Source organism: Myiozetetes cayanensis, unplaced genomic scaffold, assembly GCF_022539395.1.
Source record: "Myiozetetes cayanensis isolate MyiCay16 unplaced genomic scaffold, myiCay2020 scf2-11, whole genome shotgun sequence".
In the NCBI taxonomy this organism is placed as follows: domain Eukaryota; kingdom Metazoa; phylum Chordata; class Aves; order Passeriformes; family Tyrannidae; genus Myiozetetes; species Myiozetetes cayanensis.
In genome coordinates, this window is record NW_026087411.1 from 54,234,512 (window position 1) to 54,250,983 (window position 16,472).

Here is a 16,472-nt window from a genome sequence, read left to right on the forward strand (position 1 = left end):
ACAATTCAGCCATCACACCGCCCTTGTCATTCCCAGACCCTTTTTCTCTGCCCAGTGCCTTTTACAAAAGATGCCCAAGTGTTCTTATCCCAAATACTAAGGATATAGCATTTTTACAAACCATTTCTCTCTGTAACAACACAGAAAAAATGGTGCAAGCAGCCATCAAAAGCCAGCTCCAGACCAGCAGCATGGGCATAGTGGTTCTGAACACAGAGGAGGGGAGGACAAGATAGGGCAGATGCCTGGCTTCAGGGCATCTGGAACTTCAGGGGAGAACGGGGAGGTTTTGGGCTCTGTTTGAAGAAGGATGAGAGGATAAAGGAACATCTCTCTCCTTTCCAAAATCCATGTACTTTCTCTCCAGTCCCATAGTATGGGAATATATAGCCCTGTAGTATAGGATATATACACTCACTAGGCCACTCAGCAATTTTTCCTCCCTAAAAAGCAGTCATTTACTTCACAACTTTCTCCACAACTCCTCCTCCTCTTGCAGAACTTGGTTTCCTCCAATAGGGAGAAGGAAAGGGAGGGTCTGCTCTTAAAGTTGGTGAAGTTAGACAAGAAATAACAGAATCATTAAAGAATTCAGCAGTGGAAATTCGGAGAGAAGTTTGATCCCAATCAAGGAAGGAAGAGGTGTCCTGCTGCTTATACTGCATCACCATCATCTAGGAGAGGAGAGGAGAGAGGCTGGAATTATGGCAGATGCTTTTGCTATCAGTCATGAATTTCTACTCTGGAAGTGAGCCCAGAGAGCCCCCCATCCCCCTCCTGCTCTCCACCTTCCTAATGCAGGCAGGACTCCACTGAAATCCTTTCCAAGATTGCTCCCACATTTTATAAATCACATTATCATAAGATATTGGCTGTATGTGCATCATTTTGGATCTGTAACTTGTAATACAGTGAGCTCTGTGCAGAGACCAAATCTGGTATTTGTAGTAAACCAGACCTGTCTTTTGCTAAATGACTTCCCCTGACTGCACAGCTGGGTGGGGAAGGGGACAGTGGAAAAGCCACCACGTGGGAGTGGTGTGCCTATGTGCAGTACAGTTGTTTTGAATAGCAAGAGGATGTATGTCACCCTCTGTTATATTATAGTACAGCTATCCTGACTCTCTGCCCAAAGTGTTAATGTCAGATCCCAAGCTTGCTGCCTTTAAACTTAAGAGGTACAGTAAGTTTTCTCTTCCTCTTCACTGCCTCTGCTTTGCGCTCCTACGCAATCATGGAGGGAATTAATGTTCCCATTGTGTTGTGCCAAGGGTGCAAAACTGAAGCCCACCTGTGGTTAATAACAGCTCACTGCTTTACCAAAGATCAGTCCAAGAACAGCAACAATATAAAGTGGACCACAAACCTGGATTCATGCTTGACGGGGGAGGAAGTAGAAGAGGGTGACACTCCTTCAGAGCTTTTGTGACTTGCTTGGCTGATTGAAAAGTATTAACAAAATCCTATGCTTCAAGTTAGATTTCTTCCTTAGCTGTCTCTGTAATGGAAATAAGAGAAGACACAAACTATACTTCTCCCGAGCAAGGGTTCTTCCTTTCTGAGGGAAAAAAAAAAGCATTACAAACAAAAGAAATTTGCTTTTTTTGGAAGGAATGGGAAAGCTGATTTAGACCTTCACTGTCTATTGACAGCACTGGAAGATGGCTAAAAGAACAATGCACTCCAGCAGAACACCCTGGTCGTGGCAGACCAAAGAGTGCTTAAGAGGGAATAGAAAAGACACTATGACCAACACCTTCCCTTCTCCACTTCTCACATTTTTCTTCCTTTAAACCTTTGTGCACTTCTGTTTCTTTGCAAAACTGATTTTAAAGGACATTCTACAACAGCAGACTGCATGGATACCAAATCAGCAATGGTTTGGCATCTCTGAGTAAAATAATACATATGCATATCCATGTGTATTCCCCTCCTCCTCAACAAATATACTTGTTCCAGTAAAAGCTTAAGCATCTTTTCCTCCATCTCTGTAAATAAGTTCAATTTAAATACATTTTTAAACCCTTCAGTTCGACAGCAGTGAGTCTCTTAACTTAAGGGGCACTGACAGCTCTCAGGTTCAACCTGGGACATTCATGTACCAACCATCTTGGATCACGCTCTCTTTCAGATTTAGGTGAAGATGAAGCTGTTAGACTCTCATATTGTCTTTAAAATGCATATTTTGACATTTCCCAGAAGAACAGAGACACTGACATACCCAGGGTAGTCATGACACCTACTGATTTGGCTTCTCAACAGAGAAATATTCCCAAACACTAGCAGCACAGGGAGGGGGAGGAAAGAATTTGGCACCCGGTCAAGCACATATGTGAGACTCATCCATAACATCCAGGCTTTGTCCTTGGAGGAAACAATAGTGTTACTGAATGAAAGACTTCATATGGAGATAACACACACACACACTTCAATTTTAACTACATCTTTTGTGGGGGCTGCTTCTTCACAGTGGTGATTTCCCTGCAGTCTCTGTTTCACTTTCCATTGAGGGCTTTCTTGCACACTGGATCATGTATCAGCTGGGATCCAAAGAAAAACATTTTTTTATGGGTTGGAGTCATGCTTTGTTAATGATGCTTCCTTGTTCAGGCTTTAAAATTACTTATATTCAGGAGCAGGGAGCTGCAGAAGTATTTATTTTGGGTTCAGTTTAACTCCTGAATGAGTTCATCAAAACTTTAAGAAGCTGTCCAAGTACAGCTGCAGTTCAGCACAAATAAGAAATAGAAACCATTTCCAGTTAGTTCTGCTCAGGGACATGCTGGAAGCCAGTACAAATAATGACTTGCAGAAAAGAACAAACTGGGTCTGTGAACAGGAGCTGTCCCATTGGACTCCTCCACCACACCTGGTTTTCTTTCCTTTTTTTCTTGTTTAAGAAGGAGAACAGTCTGACCCTGTCCAAGGGGCCAATATTTACATTCTTAGTTCTCTGAGTTTAGATAAGTATTTCAGAGTGGGGCCTCCTCCAACAAACAGCAGTGCTGTCCTTCCTACCAACACCACTGAAATAGCCACAGCCCCAGATGGAATTGGAGCAGCTGCCTACCAGCACAGAAGGAAAACTACAGATAGCATGTGCAGCTGGAAGCACAGAAAAATTTTAGGTAGATAGATATCTAGTGCCAAATTTTAGCATCAACTTCACTTTTCTTATTTTTTTTACTTATTAAGTAGCTGCCTGAGCAAGGCATTTTGGTTGCAGCTCAGCTGGACCAAAAAGCAACTCATTCTACTCCAACACATTTTGAAATTCTCATTTCGCTTTGAACCTTTTACTCATGCGCTTCAGGCCCTTATCCTCTGTTTCTAGACATTTTTGATAGCAAACTCAAGAAGAATACTCCTCTGCAGGACCAAAAGAGCAGCAAATACCTATGCCTTGCCCACTGAGGAGCATACCCCACACTGGGGCACAGAGAGCCATTATAAGACTTGTATTTCACAAGTGACACGAAACTTCTCACCTCTCCCAAACTGTTTTGCTAAATTAAACCATTGTGTTCTTCCTGCACCTGATCTGAGATACCAGACATGAAACTACCAACGCAGAGTAGTTGCACCTTTGTCTTGTTGCTCCATGGTCACTCAGATTCACGTGTATTGTTCTTGGGTTTTTTTTTCCTAAGTCAGTTTTCAGTTCTGTTGCAGGGATGGTCTGATCTACCACAGAGACACAGGATCAGTAACACAAACTGAGGAGCAGAGGGGTGCATGCAGAGCCCCACCCCTTGCAGAAAAAACGTGCAGTTGGGTTGTGCCAGGCAAACTGTGCAGCCACCCATTCAGTTTGTAATCCAGGGATCAGGGAGGTCAAGGGGAATCTTTTCATTCACTTCAGCAGGCTTTGGAACAGAGCCTGGTGTCCACATTATGCTGTCAAAGGGACTACTTATCAGATGGTTTATTAGTCTATTTTTCCCAAGAAGCCTCAAAAAACAAATTCAGCCTAAAAACCTGGAACAAAAAGGAAGCTTCAGGTTAGTAATTTATGCCTCACCAAGAGAAAATACGTTATTTTAAATTCAATATAAAGGAAAATTTTGGACATGCTTTTGAACAAGAAGGTAAATTAAGATAGTGCAAGACTGAAAATGAAGTCACAATATTTCTGTACACATTGATTAATTCTCCAATCAAGTTCACTAATGAAAGCAGTTACTAGATAATTTGCTGTTTTAGATGTGTTCAACCCTCTTTTCTACTAGCAGTCACCTCCTCCTTCCCCTTTCAGCTAAATACATTGGCATTCCCATTAAAAAAAAAAAAGATTTTTGTTTTACCAGAACTTCTTGTACAGAATGTTTTCCACAGGTTGTAGAAGGAGCCGGATCTTGACTTCAGGCAGCTGTGTAAAATGCAAACCATGCAAGAGTCTGTTACACAGTACAGGACAGCTTGACTACAGCAGAGTCGGCACTTGGACTGAGCCCTTGCTGAAACAGTACTTCATTGTCAGAAAGGGACATCTCCATAGAATCAAAGAATATCCTGAATTGGAAAGGACTCACAAGGATTATAGAATCCAACTCACCAGTTCCATGCCAGAGTTCCCTTTTGCAGAACTCCCTCCTTATTTACCCTGTTCCTACTAAGCACAAGCTCTCCTTTGCTACAGCAGGCAGCATTCTGTTTTGCACATGACTGCTTAGGTATGTGCTTTCACAATGACATCACGGTTGGCTGAGGAGATGATGGAACGCTAAAGTTCGTCGCTCTCTAAATTCAGGGAGGGGGGCTGGGAAGCAAGGGCAGGTGATCTGCACCCAGATTTATTCTATTTTGTTTGGAAGTCAGCAGGAGCTAATGACACCCTGTAATGGCTCAGGCTAAACCACCGTTATTTCAGAAAGTAGAAAGTGCCATGCAAAGTGTAACATGATCATTATTAAAACAGAACATTTCCATGATATGCTAAACAGCATTCCAAGATGATCTTACTTTGTAGATGTCAATTTTTGGGGATGTTTCTTTTTAAATCAGTAATTTTTTGGAAAAAAATAGGTGTAAAAGTTACATGAAAGTAGTTTTAGGCCCTTCTGACACCAAACGCAGTCACATGCACTCACTCATTTCAGAGCAGGGACATGATTTTCATTAAACAAAAACAGCCCTTAGGAAAACTTGAATAACACAGTCCTTTTCATTAGACTGGTAACCCTACAGAGGTACTTCTCTGAATTAACTTCTCTAAGGACTTCTCATTTAACTGTTCTTCACCTGCTCTTGCTAAAACAAAAGAAATCTTTATCTTGCTAAGCAGATGAGTGACTGCTTTTGTTTCTTACCTTTTCCTTAGGACTTTTAACATACTCCAAGGCACAGAGTTAACATTACTACAGTGTTTCATTAATTACAAGTGGAACTAAGCAATTCCGTAACTTTTAAACAAAGGCAATAGAAAAAAAGAGTCAAAAATGTCTTTTCTCTTTTGTTCCCAATCAACAGCTGTGTCTGTCCTGAGGCTGGACTATACTCTTCATTTCAAGAGTCTTCCTCTGCCTCCCCCACCTCTTTATCCGAGCTTTCTTTTTTTTTTTTTTTTTTTAAAGAAAAAGGACTTTAGCTACAAGCACAGTATCATTGAATCAGCAATGAGAAATCTAGCAGTACAACCGTCCTTTTTGGTAAATCACAAAATCAAATTCCACACAAACAACTGAGCAGCGTCTGTTACTCACTTGTTCCATTTAACTTCTTTCCTGGTATCTGACTCATCTCAACAGAACTGCTTCTCAGATTTCCTTTTCTATGTTGTTGTTAGGAGTCACAAGTACTAGGTGGTCAGTATTCATTACTCAAAAGCTCACCATCCAAGTTACCACACTACCAGTGATTACATTAGCAATTATGACACAGGCAGATCCTGCTCAAGCTTGTGAAACACATGAAAACTAGTACAGGTAAAGGAAACTAGCTAAAGGAAAACTCTGAAACTTTTTCCTAATCTTACAGATGATTTCTACTGATTCAGTTAACAGACCATTTTAGAAAACAAAGGCTTAATCTAGATGTGTATACTGCATTGACACTTTAGTTTTCTGAGCAGTGATCAAGAGACTTGTTGACTCAAATACCTCTTTATTCCCTTCTCCAAAATCATCTTACTTTACCAGAATATATTATAAAAGCCTCCCTCCAGTAAAACCAAGTACTTTGAATTGTTTCTGTACATTAAACAGCCTCATCAGTCCCTCTGCTAGCCTGTATTCACTTAATATTCAAAAAACTATTTCAGGAATAATTCAGATGCTTTGAATTCAACAGTAGTTAGGCCACTCCACTCATGTGTTGGTTACTGTGTTCCTTACAGTAAACTGGTTAACTTTTCACCTAAAGACAGAAGACTGCTCAGTCCGTAGCCTAAAGACCTAAACATGAGGGATTCTTATTAATACAGAAGGATTTATGATTGGCTACAAATACTATTCATTTCATTCACATGTAATGGACTGGTTACTATCAAAATAACTCACATATACAGCATAAACATTTAAGATCATACCAAGCCTAGATTCTGGCCCTCTGCTCATCTTCAAAAATTTGTGTTGGGTCTTAAGCTTGTATTTCAATGAAACGAAACAGAATGCAAGACCTGAGAAGGAATATTTCAGGAAAATCAAGGCCATGACTATCTACTACATTTTCTAATTATCTGCAACATTTTTCTAATTATCTCCTGTTTTGTTTGCCACACTACTCAGAGTGAATACTTTCAGCAAAGCCAATTCCAATAGCAACGGTAAGGGGCCATTAACTACTGTAACTGCAACATTTGTTGAAATAGATCTTATTTCCCATGAAACATAAAAGTCAGGTTAGGTAACAGGGATGTCCAGCTACACAACAGCTTTTTAGACACCTCTGCTTACAAAAGCTTATTCTACAGCTTTTGTAATAGTACCAAAACAATAAATAACTTACCCAGAAAAGAACCAAGGAGAAGTGGGTGAAAACTCCTTGACTTACAAAACTGTGCTATATCAAGGCACTATATTCAACCACCAGTATAAGGGAAAGAAGACATAAATGAAAATATTGCTATGTAAAATGAAATAATTTAATAGAAGAATTTAATCAGATCAAATGTGTAGGATTCTGCTGATTTGCTGAATACATTCAAATATATATATAAAAAACTCTGTTCAGTGTGTAACAAAAATAGTTTTTATAATTTTAATACATTTATACTGTAATGAAACTTTGCAACAGTTACCTTGTCATTCACGACAGAATAAACATCACTAACACATTGTTTGATGTAGAATTTAATTTCAGAAAGAATAACAAATTACTCTGTCTTGTTGCAGTGAGATCTGAACAATCCCCTTTGAGCAGGACTGGCAAAGTTCTCCAGTTGGCAGTTCCCTTCTCGATACAAATGAGAACTTAAAGATGTTTCCACAATAAGCTTCTCAGTTTCATCAAGACAGCTTCAGTCCTTGAACGTTTTGTTTCAGATTGAGCAACTCTTTCTCTTGCCTTGTCTTCTCCAATTTGAAGGCAAGCTTGTTGGCTTTCTTCTCCATTCTGCGTTCCTATGCAGATGAATAATTAGAAATTTACAAAATAGGAATTAACATGCAAAATCAAACAATTCTAATTAACTGTTCTAGATCACGAGAACAAGAGCAATCTGAACAATATTATCATTTATGGCACTAATTAGCAGAAGTCAAATTAATATCTGTACCACCACGATTAACATCTTGTTACCTGAAGCTTCTAATAACGCTATTTCTGTTCCTAAGTAAAACAGTCAGTATTTAATTGTGGCCAATTAGATTTTCCACGTTTCTTTCATATACTTTTCACTTTATGTGATCTGAAACATCATAAATGTTTGCTTTGCTACTCTAGATTATAAGGAAATCTGAAGTTCCTTTTGAAGTTTTATCTGCAGTACTGGCCACAATAACAAACCCAAAGTTTTGACATTGGAAACCAGGATGACAAAGTTATCTTAACTTTCTTTCTAGTAGATTTTTTTTTTGAAGGAACAATAATTAGTCCTTTGAGAACAGCAACTTTTTCCCATTGCTTCGAGACATGAAAACAAGTAAGCTATAAATAAAGTTCATAAGACAGATAATACAACATGGTTTTGGAAAGTCTTACTTAAAATAATAAGTACCTTTCGCTCCTCTTTTATTGCCTGTTTTCTAGCCTTGCGATCCTCTTTGCTCTCATCTTTGGAACGCGGCTGTGTTGATGCTTTTGGCAGGTCACTGCCATTAATCATTTGCATGCGTTCAACCTGCTTAGCAGTTAGACCTTTCTGAGGCAAGACATGTAGAGGAATTCCAGTCTTCTGAGAAATTTTTATTGGCTTGGGCTAAAATAGAGAGTGCATATGCATTAATGGTCCCTGCTTTTCTCTACAAGAGGTGCACATTGCACTGCGTTAGCAGTATAAAAACATTAGATTCAGATCTGAGAGTAATAAACATGTAAGTTGCCCATACTCTTTTCCTCCTCAAGAAAAATGCACATTAGTCCCAAAGTAAGAAATCAAACACATCTGTGAACCGAATCTGGCCTCCCAGAACAAGAAAAACATTTTTCCCCTTTTACTTAAATATTACTGAAAAAAAGAAAAAAAAAAAAAAAGAACTTCAGTAGGCACTTACTTAGTATTCCCTTAGAAGAAGAAATACCAGAGGCTAACACCCTCTCTAACCCTCTTTTCTGTTCCTTCTTTTAAAAACCGATATTCATGGAGAAAAGAATGGACATTTGTGTCAAGTTTTCCCAGTGTTATTCATTTGAATAAGTTCAATAATTTACCTTTGATGGCTCCTTAATAAGGGTCGGATGATTATACAGGTTTGAATATGTACCTAGGGCACAAAGGAAAAAGAAGGCAGTGAAGAAGGGCTTGCAAAGAGAAATGAGGTAAGTTTATTATGAGTTGTACTACTACTTTGGCTTTGGAAATTCCTGCTGTTGTGCTCAGAGCATAAACTGTTTTACCTAAACCACTGCTAGAAAAGTTCTGAGATCACCTATCATTTACTTTGAAGTCCTAGGAACAAATAAGTAAACTCCAAAATACTTACTCAAGATGGATTCACAATCCCACTTCTCTTTTGGTTCCTCAATAACTACAGATACTATTTCTTCCTTTTCTTCCTCACTCTCTTCATTTGCAGGAGAGTCCAAATCTTCATAAGGTTCAAGAGCATCCAATTTCACACAACTTCAAAGAAGTTCAGAGAAGAAAAAATTACAGCTTATCTTTTCTTGAAAAATGTGCAATTATGTAAACCCAGACTCCCTTCACAGTAAAACTCCAAACCCAAGAAAGCTATTCCCAAAGAAACTGGCAGGAAAAATTGGGTTTCCTAAGTAAGTCGCCTCAAAATAAACTAAAAACATTAGGACAACAGACACAGTCAACAAAAGAAATATTTCTGCATTTTTCAAAAGTATGTGGCACACAATACTTGGGACATGAGTGCAGAAAGAGAAGAGTTTGTAAGCAAGGCAGCAGGAGGGATCACCATGTCTTCCAAGCAGGAAATACAAGACTAATGTGAGAACATTTAGACATTTATCTGTGGGATAATATCACCTGCTTTAAGACAAAGAGAACACACCATAGAAATGCAGTCTTACATTGACACAGGGCTGTTTTATAAGCACTGACTTTTGCAGGACTACAAACACTGGTACCCATGTGATAGTTGCTGGTGAGTTTATTATCATGTAACTAAGCATAGAGAATAATCAGCTGCATACAAGAAGGACAGAATATATTTGGCTAAAGAGTCTGTTACAAACAAAAGTAAAGGTATAAGGAGAAAAATAAGTTACACTAAAAAGGGAAAGGAAGAATGCCTCTAGATACCACTTACACTAAGTTCAATACAATTATACCAAAAAAAAAAGCATAAACTCACTAAAACAAACAAAATTCCTCCGCTTAATTTTATCACAAAAATGGATAATACTCATATGCAGCTGCTTCAGTTGTGGGATGTAATCTTTGAGTACATGAACTGGAAACAACATACCCAAAATTTCAATATAAACACAGGATTACTTAACAACTTATGTGAAGCAGTACTTCTGGGAATACATACTTCTTTGCTTTCTCTTTGTAGTAATCATTCAGGACTTCTTGCAACCGAGCATTGTCTGTGTGAATATAGCCTTCTAACTCCACATTATCTAAGGCTCCAATTTCATCTTCATCAAACTGTTCATAAAACTAAAATAAAGAAGTGGATATCTGTAATTAGATCACATCTGTCGTGCAACTTCTTGACAGTTAAATAAGATCCACTTATTTCTTTTTATTTGCCCCTTTTCCTCTCCCCTCTCATTTGCTGAACAACTGCCACACCCATCTGCAGTAGGATTCCCTCCTTACTGTCAGTATTCTTTAAGCATGGGAGTCACAAAGTTATCTTATGATAATAATTTATAAATCAGCTTCTGGAAATGGTTCTTATTCTGATCTATTATTTCAATCTGTACCTTAAGAAGCCTGTCACTGCTCAGTTCATGAATGTATACTTTACCAGGCACCTGTACATGACTTGCCGTGTTGAGCCCTGAGATTAGCTCAGCTGGTTAGAGCACGGTGCTAATAACACCAAGGTTGTGGGCTTGATCCCCCTACAGGCCATACACTTAAGAGCTGGACCTGCTGATCCTTGTGGGTCCCTTCCAACTTAGAATATTCTGTAATTTTATGAACTGAGCCTCTCAGACAAAGTGTAACACAAACTGTGAATGCTCATATAGCCATTGGAGTAATTTTGTTTAATTTCATCGTGTTAGACCTTTCAAGAGCAATACCCTAGGTAACACAAGCCTCAATATACACAGTATTAAATGCATAATACATGCAAAGAACAGCTGTTTGATGCCCTGACTACTGAAGGCCCTAAAAATTTTCATGGGTATGCAGGACACCACCTGATGGAGTGAATTAACAAAGAAGCATTTAACACCCTTAAGAGTTACACTCTTGAGCCACCTCACCTTCTCAAATCTGTCATCCAAAAGGGTTAACTGCTCATTCCGTCTTATTACTGAAGATGTCATAGAATATTCTGTGAAACGACTCCTGGTTTCTTCTTGCATAAAAAGAAATTCTTTTTTCTGTCCATTAACCCCATCATCTGATAAAGGACCTTCTGAATCATAGTCTTTATCACTGCTGCAACTATCCTTCTCATCACTATCATCCTCCATATCTTCCCATTCATCTTCATCCTCAGCATCTGATCCCCTTGAACAAAAGTATAAAACAGTTTTAGAACCATACATGGACCTTTCCATAGCTCTGACTGATGTTGGATTACTTGAAACAATTTAGCAATAACAAATTCAAATGTTGAGAGAGAAAGATAAAATGTGATTATCTTTAAGCCAGTAAAAGAAAAACAAGTTTAGCAGAAACTGTGTTGCTAAAGTCAGCATTATACTACTTTTATCTGAGAGCTGAAGACTTTTCTAGTAACTGTTGGATCACAGATTTGTGCACCAAGAGTGAAGTTACGTTTACATTCAGCTGTACATGTCGAAGCAGAATAATACTAGCTGCGTTCTTGAATACTAAAATGAGAAAAACTTCTCATAATGTTTATGAACATTATGAGAACAATACCTAAATCTAAATAAATAAAATGCAAAATTTGTAAAGGTTCCAGGAACAACCACTGGCCTTTATCCATACTATTACACGTGCTAGATGACAAATAGTTTAAGTAGTTTAAGAATACTATTATTACAAACATTGCATGTAAACAATGAGCTCAAAGTAACAAATGAAACTCATCTCCTGGATTACACAAGAAAATTTGATTTTTTAAGCTACCATTCACATAACACAAGGTAATGTTTTTACTCTTTTAATGCACCAAAGTATTAAAATTTGAAATCTGAAACCAATTCTGGCTTGCTACACCACCACATGAAATAGCAAATAGCATCTTTCCTATTTCCATATGACAAACAGTTCAACAAAGTTCTATCTACCGTTTCTGTGGTTCATTTGCTTGTAGAACAAAATCATCTTCCAGGATATTTTCTGGATTGTCAAAGTCAAAATCATCATCAAGAGCTGCAACAATATCTGGGTCAAAATCTAGTCGTGGTCCTAGAGAGTTAAAAAACCAAAACAATACATAAATATGTAAGTTTTTCTGACATTACAAAACCAACCCAGCTAGACTGTTAATTTGCAGTAAGGAAAGCTCAAATCAAAGAATCACAAAATTCCTCAAGAATATTTGTAGATTTGATACAAGCCAGGGCAAGTCACCATCCTCTGGTCAATTTTTGTCATTCAGAAAAAACATTCCTCAGAGGTCTTACGCTTCCATAAATGCATTTAAATATAGAATATTGTAGAAGAAAAAATATCCAAGTTAAAGTACCACACGATCAATTAGCAACCCTAACTCCCAGCCCTAAAATTCTCTTCATTACAAAAGGTTAGAAAGTGTTTCTCTACTGCACAGAACAGATGTGTCTTTAGCACCCTTCTGACAGGACAGAGAGATCTGCCACAACTCCTTCTTGTTATAAAATGTGAATATACCTGTAGACTACAAAAGTGTATTCACAATCTGTTAACTGAAATAATACTAATGAAGGAATGTAATCAATATCCAGTTCCAGACTTGGATTCAAACAGATGGAGTAATAAATTAATAGTGTTATCTACAGTTTTCCCCTATTATTAGCTCATATTTTGCTACACAATAGAAAGTGCTCACAGATTCTGCCCCCTCCAAGCAAAGCTAAAAAGTTCGTACTAGTGAATCACAGAAATAGTCTCAAATTGTAGCACGGGTCTCTCGTAGATCATTCTTTATGTCTGCTATTCAGCTTGTTCTAAACCAACAGATATGACACCACAATCAAAGCCATAATTATCATCTAGGTCCTGCATGGCAACTCACAAAACAAAAAGTGAAAAGATACCTGAAACAGGAGCAGCTTTATTTAACAAGCCCACATCCTCTTCAAACTCTGTGGCAAATACTGAGGAAGGCAACTTAATAGATGGAGCCTTAGAAAAGGAAACAAAAAACCATCATCACAATATATTTGCTCTCAGCTTCTCCTTTGAGCTCATCTTTAAAAAAGCTTCGGATACTCATGTGACCCAAAGAAAGTCTGTGAGTACAACTTAAATACTAAGACAAGCATTACTTGATCAGTGGCAAATTTTTAAAGTTATACAATGAAAGCTAGGTAAAGTGTTGGTAGCTTTAATTCTCATGTCAATATTCTCCAGGTATAGAGACAGAATTTTTTTCACCTCTGAAGCTTTTTAGAGAATGGTTGTACATCAGGTACATTAAAGTTTGCATTTTTTTTCTGTTTTGGAGAATACTAATAAACATTTTAAATCACCCCTTTATTGAAAGGCTTATTGAAAGCTTCATAACGTGTCCATCTAATCTAACTTTAAATCTTATATAGTATCACCAAACTGTACCTGAAAGATATTCCTGACTAAGAACATTGGTTTTGACTAAAATTATGGTATTTGGTTAAATCAAACTCCCTCAACTAAACTGGCAATGGCATAGATCATTGCTTCAAAGTAATTACTGATTTTCCATTCCAATATGATCCAGCATCATGGAATTCTACAAGTTATCCCAGCAACTGAAAAGTTTGGTTTTATTCCCTCTGGGTTTTGCTGCATTCCACTTTAAAAAAATGGTGTGCTGGTAATACAACCTGGCATATTCATAACTTCCAGAGCATTCAAAAGTTCTAAAAACCTTAAAAACAAACACCCACCCCAAAAAAACACGTGACTTTTTCAAACAAATACCTTTGTAAACCATCTCTGTAAAGAAATGTTTGTCATGGATACATCAAGTGTTTTAACACTGCGTTAGCAAAATAATGTTCATCAATAAACTCTGGCTTGCCAACTTTTGATTTTACTTGTAGGACAATCTTGACTGTGGGTCAAAAGGATCCTTGTATAGGGAGAGATCACAGTCACAGTAACATTTGCTGAATATGGTTATTATGTCTACAGGAGGCTAAATTCTCCAAAGAACAGCGTAATCATTAACAAAAATACTACTTACTGAAATTCTCTGAATTTCATCTTCTATGTGCCCCTCATTTGTAACAACAATTCTGCTTTGCTGTCCACGTACAGAAGGGACCAGCTCAGAGGGACCAGAGGCTTCTTTCAGATGCTGCAAATAGTCATAGTCATCATCAAAGAAGACGCCGTACTTCCGCTGTTCTTCCCTTCTTTGCTCCTCACACCCCTTGAAAGGGGAGCAAAAAGAAAATAGTAAAAAGAAATACGTTTAGTTAATGTATAATTAATAAATGTATAAAAATAATAAAACAAATATACTACTTAAGTCCATTTAAAACTTATTAGCAAAAAGAAAAGTACCACATCAGTTGAGAATGCCTGGTAGTCCTCTCTCCATGCCTTACCCTAACAAAAACTAATCAGAACATTATAATCAGATGGTTCAGTGTTTGTGTGCTGTCTCAGCAGGATCTTAAAGAACTTTTTCTAATAGCAACATAACTTACAAAGCCTGGTTTATCACAGTGGGTCAGGCAAGTTTTGCTTTTATAAAATGTATTTATATCCCTAATGCCAGTTAGTTATCCTTCAACCACCATGTAGTAACGTCGCAACTATCAAATTCCCTACAGAATCCCCTTCTTTCTAATAAGCTGGACTAAATACTACCTTCTCTCAGGGTATGTTTTTATACTGTAAGACTGCAAACCAACTTTTTTCTCCACAGCATTTCTTATCTGAATGAACCACAAAACTGAAAGTCAGTATTTACTTTCTGTGTAGGCAGCAGAACTCTCTGGGGAGCAGTATCATCAGCAGCAAGTGGATCCCTCTGACTTCTGTGCACTAAGTGAAACGTTACCGCCTTCTTCTTCTCTATGAAGGGTTTCTTTTTCTTGTGAGGCTGCAAAAGGGCTTTTGGTTAACCATTAATACACAATGAAAAATTAAATGCACCTGCAAAAAAATGTTCTGTCTACCGTGTGGTAGCGTATGCACTTTAAAACAGTACTTTACAAACATACGTTTGGAGACAAAGCAAAAGAGACTAGCGGTGGCTTAACTCATCTCACCACATGCTCAACAGACATTTCACACGTTCCATCAGCACACCAGCTGCCAAAAAAGCAACACATCGGTACAATAAACATTTGATAATACCTTATACAGTTTAACATATAACCCTAGAAGGGAATTCTTAAGTAACTACAACAAACTTCATCCAGGAAACACAGGAAATTGACGCGAGGAAACTCATCGAGACACACCTAGCATCTGGAAAACTGTCTGGATGGCTGTTCCTACGCCAGCAATTCAACATCAGCCGGGAGGACTACGAGCCGCACCAGACACGGCTCTAACATCGAAAACATAAGCCTTTTCTACAGGCCAGCACACCTGACTCGGGAAAACGCTTTCATGAAGGTTTCTGGCTTTACTTACCCACCAAAACGCGCTATAAGCAGATATATGCAACCTGGGGGCTACTCTATGGCTCTAACCTGCCTTCTGCACCCAGCAGCCCCGAGCACACGACACGACCCACTCACCATGGCGCTGCCGCCCGGCCGCTCCCGCCGCTCCCGGTGCCCCCAACCCCGCTCGCTCCACGCCGGCCGGGCCTCAGAGCCGTCGGGCCGCGGCCGCCATCTTGGGATGGACCACTCGCAAACGGGGAGAACGCCACGGGCAGCCACTCCGGGCAGGTCTGGTGGTTTTCCTTCTTCACAGTAAAAACAGAAAAAACCAACTCAGACTGAATTAGGATTTTAGCAAAAGAGAGGCTCTGTGAACGCAAGGGAGGTTTCTTCCTCCTGCCTGCCAGAGACACATTTTCCCACTTCTCCCCCCCCTCCGCCGAGCTAGTGGTTCCGCCCCCCAGCGGCCTCTCCGGCAGAGCGTGGTGCAGGGGCCAAGGGGCAAGGGCGGGGCTGCGTGAGGGGGAGTCGCGGGATACGGGAGTTGGATTCGAAGGGTGAAAAATAAATAACACGTAGTCATAGAGAGAGTGTTTGGCCGTGTTTGAGTTCTTATTTCTTACGAGCAAAGGCTGAGGGAGCTGGGCCTGTTCAGGGAAGAGACGACCCAGAGGGGAGCTCATCAATGTCTATAAGAATCTGAAGGGAAGGTGCTGGGAGGATGGACTGAGGCGCTTCCCGGTGGTGCCGAGCAATAGGACACGAGGCAATGGGCAGAAACTGATGCACGGGAATTTCCACCTGAGCGTGAGGAAGAACCTCCTTACTGTGTGGGTGACTGAGCACTGAAACAGATTGTCCAGAGAGGTGGTGGAGTCTCCCGCACTGGAGATACTCGAGAACCGTCTGGACGCGCTCCTGTGCCATGTGCTCCAGGGTGACTGCCTGAGCAGGGAGGTTGGGCCAGGCGACCCGCTGCGGTCCCTTCCAACCTGACC

The 16,472-nt window shown here is 39.3% G+C and overlaps 1 protein-coding gene across 1 annotated transcript; it reads right to left on the minus strand.

Annotated features, from left to right (window-relative positions):
- Positions 1-7,059: 7,059 nt before the first annotated feature.
- On the minus strand, positions 7,060-15,717 carry LTV1 (LTV1 ribosome biogenesis factor). The gene is made up of 11 exons (XM_050316330.1): positions 15,607-15,717; positions 14,829-14,960; positions 14,094-14,282; positions 12,964-13,051; positions 12,013-12,133; positions 11,014-11,263; positions 10,107-10,234; positions 9,081-9,220; positions 8,809-8,861; positions 8,156-8,356; positions 7,060-7,559 (listed from the first exon to the last, which is right to left on the minus strand). The coding sequence occupies exons 1-11, from the start codon at positions 15,607-15,609 to the stop codon at positions 7,446-7,448; spliced, it is 1,419 nt and encodes a 472-aa protein (XP_050172287.1). The 5' UTR covers positions 15,610-15,717; the 3' UTR covers positions 7,060-7,445.
- Positions 15,718-16,472: the final 755 nt, after the last annotated feature.